Source organism: Abramis brama (genome assembly GCF_963993115.1).
Source record: "Abramis brama genome assembly, chromosome: 18".
NCBI lineage: Eukaryota > Metazoa > Chordata > Actinopteri > Cypriniformes > Leuciscidae > Abramis > Abramis brama.
In genome coordinates, this window is record NC_139980.1 from 26,908,615 (window position 1) to 26,925,787 (window position 17,173).

At 35.0% G+C, this 17,173-nt stretch overlaps 3 protein-coding genes across 6 annotated transcripts in view; 2 read left to right on the forward strand and 1 right to left on the reverse strand.

Moving 5' to 3' along the window:
• coq8aa (coenzyme Q8A-a) overlaps positions 1-5,101 on the forward strand; it is a 33,915-nt gene extending 28,814 nt beyond the window's left edge. The window contains exons 11-15 of the mRNA XM_084090530.1: positions 995-1,136; positions 2,494-2,601; positions 3,645-3,710; positions 3,799-3,885; positions 3,972-5,101. Coding sequence (XP_083946656.1) covers positions 995-1,136; positions 2,494-2,601; positions 3,645-3,710; positions 3,799-3,885; positions 3,972-4,265 — 697 coding nt within the window. The 3' untranslated portion in view covers positions 4,266-5,101. The remainder of the gene's footprint in view (positions 1-994; positions 1,137-2,493; positions 2,602-3,644; positions 3,711-3,798; positions 3,886-3,971) is intronic.
• On the reverse strand, positions 5,102-7,557 carry LOC311068218 (uncharacterized protein). Of its 2 annotated transcripts, none has more exons than XM_084090531.1 (7): positions 7,441-7,557; positions 7,233-7,290; positions 6,981-7,105; positions 6,356-6,425; positions 6,020-6,253; positions 5,656-5,838; positions 5,102-5,415 (listed from the first exon to the last, which is right to left on the reverse strand). In XM_084090531.1, exons 1-7 carry the CDS (start codon positions 7,504-7,506, stop codon positions 5,210-5,212), a joined length of 942 nt encoding a protein of 313 aa, XP_083946657.1. In that variant the 5' UTR covers positions 7,507-7,557; the 3' UTR covers positions 5,102-5,209. The 2 variants fall into 2 exon arrangements, with proteins under 2 accessions (XP_083946657.1, XP_083946658.1); XM_084090532.1 differs by having other exon boundaries at positions 7,233-7,287; positions 7,441-7,512.
• A 178-nt stretch (positions 7,558-7,735) lies between these two features.
• znf512 (zinc finger protein 512) lies at positions 7,736-16,791 on the forward strand. 3 transcript variants are annotated; one of them, XM_084090189.1, is made up of 16 exons: positions 7,736-7,789; positions 8,300-8,388; positions 9,246-9,301; positions 9,930-9,979; positions 10,099-10,283; positions 11,365-11,445; positions 11,525-11,638; positions 11,715-11,839; positions 11,935-12,021; positions 12,106-12,204; positions 13,160-13,327; positions 13,445-13,639; positions 13,737-13,838; positions 14,018-14,080; positions 14,893-14,991; positions 15,147-16,791. In XM_084090189.1, exons 2-16 carry the CDS (start codon positions 8,301-8,303, stop codon positions 15,558-15,560), a joined length of 1,926 nt encoding a protein of 641 aa, XP_083946315.1. In that variant the 5' UTR covers positions 7,736-7,789; position 8,300; the 3' UTR covers positions 15,561-16,791. The 3 variants fall into 3 exon arrangements, with proteins under 3 accessions (XP_083946315.1, XP_083946317.1, XP_083946316.1); XM_084090191.1 differs by lacking the exon at positions 7,736-7,789 and adding an exon at positions 7,908-8,025; XM_084090190.1 differs by lacking the exon at positions 7,736-7,789 and adding an exon at positions 7,924-8,064.
• The last annotated feature ends 382 nt before the right edge of the window (positions 16,792-17,173 follow it).

A 17,173-nucleotide genomic window follows, 5' to 3' on the forward strand; every position in this document is an offset into this window, starting at 1 on the left:
GGGTCGGCACTAGCTTAGCTTAGCTCAATGAATGGAATCCTTTGTTGCCAGCTAGCATGTCCTGAGGAAAAGTGATATAAAAAATATAAAAAAACCACCTAATTACTTCTTGTGGCCTGCGTATTCACAACAAGTACAAATAGCGATGCAGATTAACACTAGGCGATTTCCTAGGCAGATATTGACTTATATATTAAGGACTATATTAGGGGGAAGCACAGGCGAAGCACTGCTACTTGGGCGTGATATCTCTGCGCCCAAGTAGCAGTGCTTCGCCTGTGCTTCCCCCTAATATAGTCCCAAGTCAATATCTGCCTAGGAAATCGCCTAGTGTTAATCTGCATCACTATTTGTACTTGTTGTGAATACGCAGGCCACAAGAAGTAATTAGGTGTTTTTTTTATATTTTTTATATCACTTTTACTCAGGACATGCTAGCTGGCAACAAAGGATTCCATTCATTGTGCTAAGCTAAGCTAGCGCCGACCCTGTCAAACTAAAACAATGCATGCACTGAGACAAAAATGCATTTGCCCACCTATCTAAATGTAGGAAAGAAGGTGAATAAGCCCCATTTCAAAAAACGGTGGAGTGTTCCTTTAAAATTACAAATGTCTGCGCCAACTCTTACCTGAAAAATAAGGTGGATAGTTAGTAAAGCTACTTCTAACATCACCTTTTAGTGTAGCTAGATACGTTTTCAAATTGCTAGCTTGACTATAACCTAGTGCTGCTATAAACTCTGATTCAAAGCTGACGTACCCCTTATTGCTTAGCAAGCTGTAATTTCAAGCTGTCATACCAAATTTTAGGCTTCATCCGGGAATTCATCACACCCAGAGAATAGCATCACGGCTTTCCCCACATCCCTCAGGCCAGACGTGCGCGTGTGTTCATCAGCACGTCCTGTCTGTGGTGCACGTGCGGGATGGCATGCTTTTACGGGATTGCTTGCTTGTGCTCAGTGACTCAGAAGCTTTGTGGTTTTTGGCAGGGAACTACTGAAAGATCACCCCTTCTTCTACGTGCCAGAGGTAATCGACGAATTCAGCGGCCAGCACGTTCTCACCACCGAACTGGTGCCTGGGTTCCCCTTGGATCAGGCTGAAGCACTGTCACAAGAGCTGAAAAATGAGGTATTCACTGGTGCTGTTAAACCAGTTACCCTGTAAAGACTGAAGTATGAACTAATAGCCAGAAAATCACATTTTTTTTCACAAGTTTATTGAACCATGAGACAAAATATTTATTTTTACACACACATGTGTGTGTATATATATATATATATATATATATATATATATAACACACACAAAAAAACGGTTTGCATATGGGTTTTTTTTTTTTTTTTTTTTGAGTATCATATTTGATACATCAGGCTTTTATGGCTCATATAGTATGATATAGGAGATCAAAACTCGAACTTGAGGAGGAAAAACACCCAAGTTTTAATCAGAGGCCTAAATTGAGCAAAATACACAATTAAGTGCATTTGCTGATATGTATATGGCTAGAATGTAAGATGAAACTCTGATGGCTTGTAATGTAAATCAATGAGATCTTTATAACAGTATACCAGACTACATGCATATAAATATCAGTTGTCACTATAGCTCCCGATAATGTGTCTTAGTAAGATGATATTTAAATGGTTAATTTTATGATCAAAGCTCTGTAGTTTTTATTGTGGGGGCAAAACAAATAATTCCGTTCAACAACGATGATTGAGAGATGTACACATAAACTTTCCTTGAAAGCCTGATGTATCATATTTGATACATTTTAAAAAGATTTTTCCTAAAAAGGTTTGTATGGTTAATCAAGTAAACCTAAGTTGCTTCAGTCCAGTAAGCGTTATTTTATTATATAAAAAATATTATAAATATTACTAACAATATTGGATTATGAATTGGCTGCTACCCTATTGGGCTGGAAAACATATTTTCAGTTTACTTTCTAGTACTTTAGTAACTTGCATATATCATACTGTTTAGTGAGTTATATAAGTAAAGGCACATTCAAATTTGTTGTGGTATCAGGCCACATTATATGCTTTGAAGTGCGAGTCGCGTGGTCTCAAATGTGCCCAGTATGGAAGCCAGTGGGCTTCCTGGAGCATGATCACCACCTGCTGGTGGAAGGATTTATTTTGCATTAGTAGGGCAAAGTTGAAATAAGGCCATGTCCATACCAAAAAGGTTAACGAATGAAGTTTAAAATAAATAAAATGTGTTGACCAAATGCTGTACACTGACTGACATAAATGAAGACAATAAATGTAATTGAATTTTTTAAACAGACAATTTAAGTATGATTTAAGCCTGCATCAGTCATGCAGTTTGTAAACAGTGGGTTCAAAAACCGTTTTTTGTTTTGAGTTAGAACTGATCTATTACTTTATATTAAGTGCTACATATGCTTTAAAGCATACATACTGTGAATTTATAGCAGTCCAGTGCATGTGTCGTAACCACACTTTTTATTGATGCTCAGATCTGCGAGAATATCCTGACCCTGTGTCTGAGGGAGCTCTTTGAGTTCAGATACATGCAGACGGATCCCAACTGGTCCAATTTCTTTTATGATCCACAAACTCACAGGGTAAGTAAGAGTGTCATGATCATTCATTGATCTTTCCTAGTTACTTACACCACCAGAAAGTGTAGATGCACTTTTGGTACTGGAAACTGAAATAGAAGATAGTTTAGATTTGCTAAACATTTGTTTTATTCTCTGTTATTCCTATAATTTCACACTTTTAATAAGTTTTTATGACTATACTATTTTATATATATATATAAAATAGTATAGTCATAAAAACTTATTAAAAGTGTTTTTATGTTTTACTATACTATTTTATATATATATATATAAAATAGTATAGTCATAAAAACTTATTAAAAGTGTGAAATTATAGGAATAACAGAGAATAAAACAAATGTTTAGCAAATCTATATATATATATATAATAGTACAGTCACACACACACACACACACACATATATATATATATATATATATATATATATATATATATATATATATATATATATATAATTTTTTTATATATATATATAATTTTTATATATATATATATATATATATATATATATATATATATATATATATATATATATATATATATATATATATAAATAGTACAGTCACACATATATATATATATATATATATATAAATATATATATATATGTATGTATATATATATATATATATATATGTATATGTATATGTATGTGTGTGTGACTGTACTATTTTATATATATATATAGTTTTATATATATATATATATTTATAACTCCAGTATTCAGTGTCACATGATACTTCAGAAATCATTCTAATATGCTGATTTGGTTCTTAAGAAACATTAATTATTATCAGTGGTGAAAAGAGTTTCTTATTATTTTTGTGGAAACAGTGATAATTTTTTATGTATAGAAAGTTCAAAAGGACATAATTTATTTTAAATAAAAAATTAAATGATGAACTTTACTGTCACTTTTAATGCATTCTTAATAATATATATTAATAATTCGATTATTAGTGTATGATTTATTATTATATTTTTAAATGTATTTCAATTGAACATTCTGTTTAAGTTGTTTTGACTTTTCTTCAATCCACAGGTTGCTTTGCTGGACTTTGGTGCAACGAGGGGGTTTGATGAGAGTTTCACTGATCTTTATATCGAGGTAAACATACAGTTTAAAAGGTAAAGTAAACGAATGTATAATGAATATTTCCTTTCTTAAACTTGCTGTATCTTGCTCTTTAAAACAGATCATCAAGGCTGCGTCAGAGGGTGATAGAGAAGGAGTGTTGAAGCAGTCCATAGAAATGAAGTTCTTGACTGGTTATGAGACTAAGGTAGGAAAATATCGCCCTGATATTTTGTGTTCGGGGCTGCTACACACCACAGTCATGCGTTTACACAACCTCTTCTCCTCATCCAGGCCATGGTGAACGCCCACGTGGATGCGGTGATGATCCTGGGCGAGGCTTTTGCCTCTGTGGAGCCCTTCGACTTCGGTGCGCAGAGCACCACGGAGCGCATCCACAACCTCATCCCTGTCATGCTGAAACAGCGGCTCATCCCTCCACCAGAAGAAACCTACTCCCTGCATCGCAAAATGGGCGGCTCCTTCCTCATCTGCTCCCGCCTGAATGCTAAGCTCAGCTGCAAGGACATGTTCAACAAGGCCTACAACAATTACTGGAGCAATCAGAAGAAAGGACCAAGCCAGTGACAGGGCTTTTCAAACAACAGACACTTGAAAAAGCACAAAATGCTCTGGCCAATCACTCGAATGTAAACGAATGGCACTTTTGTCTCTACTGACCCAACCATACCATCATACATGTTTGTTTTTGGCTTTTGTTTTTCCCTCTGAGTGTGTTAATGGGAAATGATATCCATGATTATCCATGGTCGTGTGGTGCAAAGACGGATGTATCTATGTGCCTACGGAAATTCCAATAACCTGGAAAGCTGGTTACTCATCAAGTATGGCGATTGGCTGTAGAACATTTCATAATCATGCCAACAGTTTTTTCCGGGTTGCTGGACTACTTTTGTGAGGACCGTCTCCCTAAATCAGTATATTAACTCGGATGCATATATTGTTTGAGAAAGCATTACAATGGTTATTTTTCTTTTTTCGGTTTGTGATTTGTGAATGATGCGCACAATATAGGCCAAAGTATGATAAAGAGAAGTTCACGGAGGAAAAGATCCGAAATCAGCGCAGGTTTTGATGCACCTGCTACAGTTATGTATGTGTTATCTATGTAGGTTGGATACAAGCTTGCTTGTTTTAGCCTGTAAAAACACGCAACTTCTCATAATGCATTTTAAAAAGCCAGGTTATTAATCATGATGGCATGAGGTATCACTTATCTGATGTGTGAGATGTACATGAATTTAAATGTGCCTATAAGAAGGTGAGAACTAGAAGAAAGCATTTTGGTATGATATCACAGCATTGGTGGAAAAGGCTTTTTTCTAATCTTCCTGCTATTGGCGTTCTTACTAAAATTGTGTTGAAATTGTCTGAATATATATAAAAAAATTGGAATCAACAAACCAGTTCTAAATGTTTATTAGCAGACTTGTTGTTTTTATCCATTCATATGACCACGTAACAGACATGCATTGAATCATCATTTTAAGAGTTTTTCGAGGCGGGACCTTTTACATGTACTGGTTTAAGACAGACTGAAGTTTGGTCAATGCAAGTTCATTTGCTGAACATTTCAGAAGACCGTGTTGTGAGTCATGGAAGAGAATGTTAACACGTTCCACAATGTTCACTTGAGAAGATGTTATATTACAGCTGGGACAAATATAGTTATGGTTGAAGGTATGGTACATCATCACCAGGACTGCTGGTTTATCAGCTGTGAAGGTAAACAAAATGAGAACGACTTAACATTAGAATTACTTAACATAATATTATTTAAATTGAGCAAGAATGTCTATGAAGGACTGAACCTATGATATTAGCGTTTACAGACTAGTTCCCTAACCATCGATTAAAACGGTGCTTTCTAGGACGACTGTATTGTACATTATACATGTTTCTGGATATATTGTCGTAAATTGGCTACATTCCTCTCAAAAACGTTATGAATAATTACCTGGAATTTTCCTCAATGCATCTTCAATGTCAGTTCCAGCTCGTGATGCTACGGGACAGAAGACCAGTATCAACTGACAGTCCCATAATTCACTCACAGTAACTCCCTTGAGCAGTGCAACAATTTCCCTGTCAACTCCCAAGGTTTGGCCACAGAGAAATGGATGCACTTTGACTTGAGGCTCTGCAAAATAGAGAGAAATATAATAGGGTGGGAATGAAAAGTGGGACCCAGAAGTTCATTTTAACCTAGATTTTATTTTAGTATTTTGATATATGTAAAACTAAATGTAAACGTCATGATGTACGGTATATTGAATTATTAACTGAAATATAAAAGGTTCTGAAATTGAACTGTTACTCACGATAAGGAGGCTTTATGGTTGGAGATTTTAAATCTGTTTGGGATGAGCTTGGAAATGTTCTACTGCTTGAAGTTCCTTGTGTATCCCAGCGCTGTTTTCTAGCTGAAGCCTCAGTGAGACTGTTCAAGACCTCGATGTATGGTTTCAGAGATGCCTGTGTTGCTTTGAGCTGCTCCTCCATTTCTCTAAAAGCTCGAAGAGACTCCTTCAAAACATCCTGAACAGCAGCATCATCTGGGACAAAGTTGGAAGACCGCTATGAAACGTCACTTTTACAAAAAGTCCCTTGGTTGTCTGCTACAACTTAAAAAAATGTGGGGGTTATAAGTTACTCACTGCTGTTGTTTTTGTCCATTAAATTCTTCAGTGCACCGGCAAATGTTTCTGGGCCAGATCGAAGTGAATCCTTTTAGGAATAAAATAAAATAATCAATAATCACATATACTTGCTGGTAACCAGACAGTTGACAGTAGCCACTGACTTCCATATTAGAGAAAAAAAAAATACTATGGAAGTCAATGGCCACCATCAACTGTCTGGTTACCAACATTCTTCAAAATATCTTCTTTGTGTTCAACAGAAGAAAGAAACTCATACATGTTTGGGACAACATGATGGTAAGTAAATGATGACAATTTTCATTTTGGGGTGGACTATCCCTTTAAGTGTATTAATTTGGATGCCTTCTGGTTGTCAAACATTGGTGGAACATGTTCCTATTTTGAACTGCACCTGTGTGAACTTCAGTTTAGAGCAAGCATTTATTCAAAATAGGCTTTGGTACTGGTTGGTTAAAAGTCGTTTCAAAAAAGTTTGTTCTGAGGAAAGGTCTAGCATCATTTGTTTAAGCTTGAATAGTGTTATCTAATACCATAACATTCCTACACTTTTAGGAGTGTGTGAATATTTTTGGGGGCCACTGAAGTTCAATTCCACCAGCTTCTTGACCGCAGACATTACCTTCACTGTGTCTGTGATGAGCTCCATAATGGTCCTTCGGAGCTGAAAGTTCCTGATACCTGGAAAAAGCTCATTCAGATCCTCTCTTGTCAAAGTAAGAACTTGAGCATCATCAATGTTTGCATCTAGAAACAGGTGGAAATAATGTAGCATGTCACACTGCAGGAGCTTTGGTTTAATACATTAATTTTGTCATGGGGGTGTGATCAAATAAATGTCATTAGAAACATTATTATCAGGTGAGACACATACCATCTAGGACAGTAGACCCAGATATTATCTTGATTTGTTCTCGGAGAGCTCTGCCCTTCTTAAACATACGACAATAAAGATTATAGTTATTAACCCTGAAACAAGCACACTTTTATATCCTTGCTAGCACCTTTGGAGCAACAATAGCGTATTCTGGATTATTAGTTAGTCCATGACAGATTTTAAATGTCTGTTTATTGTAGCCTACCTTTTCTTTATTGGACCCCCATGGGTTTGGGATCCACGAGAAAAGAGAAGACCCTGAGCTGCTCATTTCTGCTGTACTGAAACCGAAAGTTGATGTTGATAAAACTAAATTGCATAAATTCAGTATGCAGACTGACCCCGGTTCAGTGAAGGCGTAGTAACCGTAGCAAAGTGTAACAACACAGGCGTGTCAAAATCTGATCTGGGACCTGTAGTCTCAAAGATAGGTTGTTCTGAAGGGAGACCCGCCCCTTTTGGTGTGTGCGTGGGTGGGAAGGCGCGTTCTCATTGGCTGGTGAGAAAAGGAGGCGTGTCGTGCATGAAGTGATCTCGCCGAGAGGACGTTGTCGGTATGCTATAGCTACTCTTGGTTGTTTTGTGAACATTGAGTGTTGGATATGCCCCTTCAAATTGAAAGTTTATTGTATTTCGATGTCATATGAATTGTTTGACGGTCGGGTGCGTCAGTGTAGGGCTTATTTGACGTAGTGCCGTCATGCGTCCTTTTTTGGCTGGAGATATTGGTGGGCAGTGAATGTGATGGTGGCAGTGATCTTGAAGACCACAGTTATGCTCTGCAATAAAGGTGCATAGGGAGCTTTCAGCTTCTTTGTGCAAATACAGGGTTAGTCCATGCATGAAAATGTGTTTTATTCTCAGATACTTAGTACAACCAGTATCTGCTTGCCTGTTTGGGGGACATTGAATTAATGAAATTATGAAATTCCACATAGGAGCTTACCTATATGTGACTGTTACTTATTTGTTTTTGAGGATGATAGTAAAAATGTAATATAGAGAGTTAGTAGTAGATCCCTATCCATGTCTCTCTGTATCTATCCATGGTTTGTGTGTAATAGGATGGATCAGACCCAGGGTAACATGTCTGCCATATGTGTACCCAGCAAGAGGAAAATGCCCAGATCAAAACTAACCCCCCAAAAACCAGGTAATTCTTCATTGGTCTGAGATTTATTAAACACTAAACTTTGTAAACCCTTATTCTGAAGTGATTCCCAGATCATAATTACGTGATTGTGAAGTCTATTCTGATTAGATAAATATACATATATAAGCATTTGGCAGGCACTTTTATTCAAAGTGACTTACATTGCATTTAAAGTACAAATTTTAATCAGTTCTTGCGTTCCCTGAGAATCGAACCCATGACCTTGGCGTTGCTAGCAGCACCACCATGCTCTGAAGTTTGAGCTACAGGAACTAAATAAATTTACATTATAGGGCTAATGACTTTTTTTTTTTTTTTTTTATCTGTAAAGACAATCAATTGCAGTTACATCATTTAGAAAGTGTATATGTTCTTAATTTATTATAAATCGATTCAGTGTTGGGTGTAATTCATCTACAAGTAATTATTAATTTTGAAAAAGTAAAATAAGGGATTACTATAAATTTCTCTGTAATTTAATGACAGTTACTTCTGATGTAATTGCATTAAATACTATATAGACTATAGAACAATTCTCTATCAAACAATAGTGGATCTAGCATAAAACTTTAACGTCTAATGTTAAAATGTATGTTTGTAATGTAACCTTCAGTTCAAAAATAATTGTAACAATTTTATATTATTTATTTGAAAGAATTAAAAGTATTGTTCAACTGGTCGAGGTAGATATGGGATTTAGAAAGTAAAGAGTAATGCAATACTTTTTAGAGAGAGTAAAAAGTACAATAATCTAATTACACTTTTAAAGATGTAATTTGTAGCTACTAATTAATTACTTTTTTAGAGTAGCTTACGCGACACTGAATCGATTCAACAGTTGATTGTGCCTTCAACAGATCTCATAAAGGATTTGGGAAAAGAGGCTGAAGGTAGTGGAATGAAACCATCCAAAGTAAGACCAAGCATCCTCACCTTGAGTTGTGCATCAATATGCCAGTGTATAGATTTAGTGTTATGACCCAGTTGTTAGGTTACCCTATTGGAATTGCTCCATTTATTATTGCATTTGATTTCTGGCTGTTTGTTTTTTTCCTCTCTTTTTTTTGTAGGTCTGATTGGGCCTGTAAACTACATTTTCTGATCTAATAAATTCTTTTTTGAGCTTTTTCAGCTGTGCCGTCTACCCTTAATGTTGCATCTTTGAGCCAGGTGTGACACGCATATTTATTAATTTATTACATCAGAAAATGAATCAGACAACATAATCAAAATATCAGTAATCTGTAATGTTAGTGAGTTGTGTCTGCAAATAAATGTATGGATAACTGTAGAAAGTGCAGGTCTGGTAATGTAACTTAGCAGCAGCCTCGACTAGAATCTGCATATCGTTTAAATAAGGTGCTATGATACGCTTAAGTCACTTACCAATCAGATCTACAAAAAAGAGGGAAAAAAGAACAATCATAATCACAAACATTCATAGCATGTTTATAACAGTCATAACATTAGATAATTATTCAAATGAAACATGAGACCATCAGAACTAATTGTATTATTGCATTTGTGTTATTGCATTTCAGAATGAGGGGACAAGCTCTCAGAAAATAAAGAGAACTTACTCCAGAAAAAAGTGAGTTTCGTGTGTTCACTTGTGTTCATGCATGACATTTAGTAGTAAATTTCCTGCTTTGCAGTTGTAAACTTCATGCATAATGGTTTAATAATGGTGTCAAAACTTCATGTCCTAAGGTATCATGATCTCCAGCCTGTGATTATGAGACCTACAGAGGATTCAAGCCATGGGTCATCGTCCAGTTCAGTTATCACATCCAGTCTGATCAATGGTTTGGAAAGCCAACATATGCACACTGACCACACCAGCAGAATGATGGGGGAAATTGATGGATCCAGTTCAGATGCTTTAATAGAAACAGGTAAGTACAGACTTTCAGATACAGTGCTATGCATAAGTTTAGACACCCATGCTAAAGTTGACTAAAAAGAGGAATAAAAAATCATCTTTTGGAAATTGAATTTGAAAATTGAAATTGATGTGGGGCTATTAAAATAGCCCCACATCATCACAAAGTCTTCACCATACCTAGAGATTGGCATGGAGTACTTTCCATAAGATCATCTCTCAGTGCAAATCAAACCAGCTATTAGGCTAACTGAAATAAAACCATGCCAATCTCTAGGTATGGTGAAGGCTATGTGATGATGTGGGGCTATTTTAATTCCAAAGGCCAAGGGAACTTTATCAGGATGCATAGTATCCTGGATCCATGAAGTAACTGGCCTTTAAAAATAAAAATCTGCCTGCCTCTATGGGAATTTAACATAGGGGTGTCCAGACTTATGCACCATGTATTTTAATGAAGAACATTTATTTATTTACGATACATTATTCATTCACAAAGAAAATTGGTGTCCTTAAAGGTTGGATTTTTCCTAATTTTTTTAATTAAGGCATTAAGTTCAATTTCCAAAAGATGATTTTTTATTCCTCTTTTTAGTCAACTTTAGCATGGGTGTCTAAACTTATGCATAGCACTGTATTTAAAGGGTTAATTCACAAAAAAATGATCATCATTAACTCACCTTCATGTCATTCCAAACCTGTAAGACTTATATTCATCTTCGGAACACGAATGAAGATATTTTTAATGAAATCTGAGCCAGTTCTGTTCTGTGTGAATAAAAGCCTAAATTAAATATGTTCATCATATAAAGTGATCGTCTCTTCAGAAAATGTGGACTTAACCGCTCAATTAATATGGATTAGTTTTATGATCTCTAACTTTTTGAAGTGTCAAAGTGGGAGTTGTGTAGTTGTGAATAGACAGAAAGCTCTCAGATTTCATCAAAAAGATCTTCATTTGTGTTCTGAAGATGAACTAAAGTCTTACGGGTTTGGAATGACATGAGGGTGAGAAGTTAATGACAGATTTTTAATAAATGGATATATGACGGTCTAAATAATGTCCAAGAGTAAAAGTAGTATTTATACCACAGATTTTAAATCGAAGAAGCAGAAGATGGAAGAAGCTCACCAGCCCTCCTTAAAAAAGCACATTGAGGAAGTAAAGCAAACAGGTATGAAGTTCATGTTTTTCCTCAATAATCCACATGATAAAATGTAAAAAGTGAAGACTGTATCTTTTTTCTTTTACAGTACCTGTTATAGTTCCTGTTGCTCAGTTCACTCACAAGAATCAGATAACTGACAGCAGGCAGGAGCAGAAATCATCTCAGTGCACCAAGAAAGAGTCACCTGTTTATCCACCAGGTAAAGGAGGCGGTTGTTCAGGCTAAATGAAAACGACACAAACACGAATATTGAATATTGGTGCCTTTCTTTACAGGAAGTCAGGAGGAGAAATGGCAGCTGCAGATTTTGGCAAAGGGTCGAGTGACCTGCCCAAAATGCAAAAGCGTTGGAAGAAAAACAGTGGATGGGTTAAAGAAGCACCTGGAAACCTGCAAACTGGTACGTGCATATACTGTATTGTTACAATGTTTATAAAAATATCAGTTATCATTATTTTTTTAGCACCTGTTTGAGCTCTGAACCTGATTTTGTAGAATCCTTTTACATGTCCACACTGTGAGAAACAACTGAAAACTTCAACTGGAATGAAGTACCACCTCATGGCGGACCACAACAACTTGGTTAGTTTTTATATATTTAGTAACATTGACAATGAAAAGGGTGATTGTGTTGTTTTAAAGATTATTTTCTTGTTGGTTTTTCAGCCCATTCCAGATTCTGGGAATGACCTAGTTGACCAAGCAGTGAAGGAGAAACTACGGAAAGTACTAAAGAGGATGGGCAAATTAAAATGTTCAAAAGAGGTGTGGACATATTTTACAATTAAAATGTCTTTTCAAAAAAAATAATTAATTATTTAGTTCCAGTAATAAAATAATTTGATAATGATACATTGCTGCATGTAACATTTGTGGAGATTTAATTATGCGATAGATTTTTATAGTATGCAAAATACTATACCTGTGCAGCGACCTTGAGCTGGGAAAGATATTTTATAAATTAAACATTATTATTATTATTACCATTTAAAGTCCATCACAGGTCAGCATATTAAAAATGGAAAGGTATTAATAATAAACAAGAAAATGAAAATAAAGTTCACTGCAGTTTAAAAGTGGAGTCAGTAAGATTTTTTTAAAATAAAAGATAAAATAATTATATTTAACAAGGACACATTCAATTAATCAAAAGTGACTGTAAAGACATTTATGATGTTACAAAAGATTTCTATTTTAAAAATAAATCTGTTCTTTTAAACTTTCCCTTCATCAAATAATTAATCATGGTAAATAAATTATGAAATTGTTTAAAAATCATTTAAAAAACAATCATAAAAACAAATCATGGTTTCCACAAAAATTTTGAGCAGCAAAACTGTTTTCAACATTGATAATAATAAGAAATGTTTCTTGAGTACCAAATTAGCATATTAGAATGATTTCTGAAGAATCATGTGACTGAAGACTGGAGTAATGATGCTGAAAATTCAGCTTTGCGATCACAGGAAAAAAATACATTTCAAAATATATTAAATAGAAAAGAGTTCTTTTAATTTGTAATAATAGTCACAATATTTCTCTTTTTACTGTATTCATAAAAAATCTTATCGACTCGAGAAAAAGTGGAAAATATAAAAAGGAAGATAATATGAGAAATAAATAATAATAATAATAATAATACTACAACTTTAAATAATGACTATATAGCATGTTTAGAATTACTGCTGTTGTACTGTTCTTAACTGAATGTTTTTTTTAGGGTTGCACAGGAAGTTTTACTAGTATAATGGGTTACGTGTATCATATGAAGAAATGTGGCAAAGAGGCGTCAGAACTGGAGAAACTCTTAATGAACTGTAAGCACTGTGGAAAAGCGTATCGTTCTAGAGCGGGTCTGGAGTACCACCTCAAGAACGAGCACGGTCCGGTGAGTCTTCCTACCCATCATTCACTTGAATAATGAAACATTTACCTGTTCTGACATGATTGATTCTCATTCAGGCTGTTGAAGTTTCTGCAAATAAGACACCATTATCTGTTGCAGACGGTCCAAGAAATTGAAGTAGAGGAGGTAAAGACACAGAAAGAGCCCGTCCCAGAGCGTACACCGAGCGGACGGGCCAAACGCTTGTCGGCGCAGGTGGCCGTGTTCCACCTGAGGGAGATCGCCAGTGAGGAGCTGCTGAAGGAATGGCCCAAAAGGAAAGTCCAGCGTGACCTGGTACCAGACGACAGGAAGGTGCTGCTAAACACATATGTCCTGACAGGACTGTGAATGACGAATTGGCATTTCATAAATCTTTATAGGCATTTATGGTGTTTTTGTGTTCATGTAGCTGAAGTATTCTCGTCCAGGGTTGCCGGCCTTCAGCCAGGAGACTCTTCGGAAGTGGAAGAATGAAGTCAAACTGCATAAAAAAGTGCAGTGTCCCAACAAGGTGTGAACATCATGCATAAACTGTTATAGTTCCATAAGATTTCACCATTATGTTAAACTTAAAGGTGCATTCATTAAAGTTTTGCATTGGTGGCATGAATGTAGCATTATGCAAAAGGAAAGATTTTTAGTGAATGATTTGTTTTGCTGTACCAAATGTGATCAGTGTTGTCATTTTAGGGATGTGGCTGCTTCTATACCAGCGTATCTGGTCTAAAGGCTCATCTTGGGTTATGTACCTTGGTAAGGAAAGACTTCCCTTTAGTTTTAAGACATGTACATAATGCTTACATTACAGGATATTTGGTATATTAAATGGAATAAATTCTTATATACTGCCGCAATACTATACACTGCCGTTTAAAAATTTGGTGTCGGTAAGTGTTTTTTTAAAGGCTCACCAAGCCTGTATTAATTTGGTAAAAAAACGCAAACAAATATTATTACAACTCAAAATAACTATTTGTATTTATTATTTTAATCTATTTTAAAATGCAATTTATTCCTGTGATATAAAAGCTGAATTTTCAGCATCATTATTCAAATCTACAGTGTCACATGATCCTTCAGAAATCAGCTGTTCAAGAAACATTTCTTATTACTATCAAAGTATCAAACAAGAATAATTGTAAGTATAATTACATAATTATCGTTACATGGATACTTATATAAGTATCCATGATACTTTTTTTCTGGATTGAATATACATTTCAAAAGAACAGCATTTATTTGAAACCGAAATCTATTTATTTGAAACAGAAATCTTTCGTAACAGTATTAATGTCTTTACTGTCACTTTTGATCAATTTAATGAATCCTTTCTGAATGAAATGAAATCTTACCAAACCCAAACTTTTGAATGTATTTTTTTAACCAGAAAAGAAATCTATCTGCAGTTTAATTGAAACTAAATAACTATTGCCTTTTTATTTATTACCTGAATCCATGTTTTTCTTATAATTAGTTTTCTTGTTTGATTATTTTTCTTGTTCATAATTGGATTTGCTCTGGAACAGGATTCATTTATGAAGATTTTTTTTTTTTTTTCTCTGCAGGGTGAATTTGAGACTGGGAAGTATAAATGCTTGATATGTAAGAAAGAATTCAACTCTGAAAGCGGAGTCAAGTACCACATCAATTCCATTCATTCTCAGGTAAATTGTTAATAAATTTGAAAATAAAAGGCAATAAAAAAAAGTACATGAAAAATACTAAAATAACACTGGGTAACACATAACCTTTAATTTTTGATACACATAAACCTTAATACATTTTATAACAAATATTTCACTGTTATTATTTTACACAGGACTGGTTTGTTGTTCGGTCCAAGTCTAAGAGTTCAAAGTTGGATAAACTGCATAAGACTCAGCCAAAGGAAGACTCCATGAAGCCTCCAGACCTTCCCTCACCAGATCCAGCCCTCAGTTTTCCCCAGGTATCCAGCACCTGGCAGGACAGGCAGACGTCAGCGATGCCCATGTCAAGTGGAAAAGCAACCCCTGGAAGAGTGGAAATAAAGAGGAAGGAGAGGCGAAACAGGCGGAAGGAGAAAGAAAGCGGACAGGAGAAAGACTGCTATGAGTTCAGCGGCAGTGACAGCCCGAGCAGCAGCAGTAGCAGCGAGAGCTCCAGCAGCGAGTCTGAGGCAGGGGACCAGTGGGCCCTCAGAAGGCCCCTCACAAAGCCTGCGTCCAGCCAGAGACCTGGAAGTCATTCATAAATCATTCCTGCTCTTCTTACAAAATGGAATTTCTCCTGTGTTTACCTCCAAAGAATAAAGAGATGCACTGCCGTTCAAAAGTTTGGGGTCGGTAAGATTTCTTTTATGTTTTTGAAATGAATCGTCTCTTATGAATTTGCTCACCAAGCCTGTATTTATTTGATCAAAAATGCAGTAAAAAAAATAACAATAATAATATTGTGAAATATTATTACAATTTAAAATAACTGTATTCTATTTAATATATTTTAAAATGTAATCTATTCCTGTGATGGCAAAGCTGAATTTTCAGCATCATTACTCCAGTCTTCAGTGTCACATGATCCTTCAGAAATCATTCTAATATGCTGATTAGCTGATCAAGAAACATTTTATTATTATCAACTTTTTTTTAAAATTAATTTTGTGGAAAGCGTGATTTTTTTTTTCAGAATTCTTTGTTGAATAGAAAGTTCAAAAGATCAGCACATTATAAATGCCTTTACTGTCACTTTTGATCAATTCAATGCCTCCTTGCTGAATTAAAGTATTCTTTTCTTTAAAAAAAAAAAATCTTATTAACTCCAACAAATGCAAACGGTAGTGTTTGTACTTGTAGGATGTAAACTTGTGCTCCGGAAGAGCTGCATATATTGAAAGGCCACAGCAAACATTTTAAAACTTCTCTTAAACAAAGTAATATCGCAAATTGACTTTATTATTTATTTAATTTTTGGAATAAAATATTTGAAATAAGTATATCTATGTATGACTGTAGTAGCTCTGTCTCATGCGCCACACCTTAAGTTTTACAGTAGACCAGTGACCAACTTATTGAAACAGATGCATGTTACAGTGTTCATGAATGCTGCTGTTTTTTGTGATATTATTAAGTGTGATTCTGACGGTGATTTATGCTGCATTAGCCTTTCAGTATGAAGTTACATTGTGCTTTAGAAGTGTTCCTGGATGCCGGAGGGAAAAAATTCGTTTGTTGGAACATTCAAAAGCTGTTGTGTTGATTAAAATGACCCAAAATTTGTCTACTGAGATGCATCATATTTTTTTTTCGTAAGAACAAATCTCTTTAAAGTTTTAGAAAACCTCATCTGATTCTTTTAAATATACATGCGCACACATGCACAAAGTAAAAATGGCTTACAAATGTCAAATAGGTAGGATCAATCCTCCTTAACAGTGTAAATGTGCTTAACATTTCACTAATCAAGTCAATAAATGTTTATATGTTTTAGCTTGTGACTTTTTTTCTGTGTCCAGCAATGTTATTTTAATACTAAATATTTAATGTACTATTAATAATATTAAATTACGTTGTGTGTGTGTACACTAGTGTAGGCCTATGTGTAAACAAACAAAAAAACACTTCCAACATATCCATTAAAACCATAACTACTAAAAAATGTAAAATGAATACAACTCAAAACAGACTTTTTGCACATGATGAATCATCGAAATACACCTTCAGAAGATTACACAGCTTTCTTGTTATGCATACATTTTAAGATTTGAAAAATATAACCAATTACTTCTGCAAATGCAGAGGATAAGAGGAAGGGGTGTATTGTTTTTTGTAAAAGCGTGCACGTGTACATATGGCAGTAAAGCACTCTACT

Bases quoted from the DNA above. Each gene is read 5' to 3' on its own strand.
- LOC311068218 (XM_084090531.1), bottom strand. From the start codon at position 7,506: ATGAGCAGCTCAGGGTCTTCTCTTTTCTCGTGGATCCCAAACCCATGG. The intron at 6,254-6,355 runs GTGAGTAACTTA...ACTTTGTCCCAG, and splicing joins AATGGACAAAAACAACAGCA to ATGATGCTGCTGTTCAGGAT. The intron at 5,839-6,019 runs GTGAGTAACAGT...TCTATTTTGCAG, and splicing joins AACCATAAAGCCTCCTTATC to AGCCTCAAGTCAAAGTGCAT.
- znf512 (XM_084090189.1), top strand. From the start codon at position 8,301: ATGGATCAGACCCAGGGTAACATGTCTGCCATATGTGTACCCAGCAAG. The intron at 11,446-11,524 runs GTATGAAGTTCA...TTTCTTTTACAG, and splicing joins TGAGGAAGTAAAGCAAACAG to TACCTGTTATAGTTCCTGTT. The intron at 13,640-13,736 runs GTGCTGCTAAAC...GTGTTCATGTAG, and splicing joins TGGTACCAGACGACAGGAAG to CTGAAGTATTCTCGTCCAGG.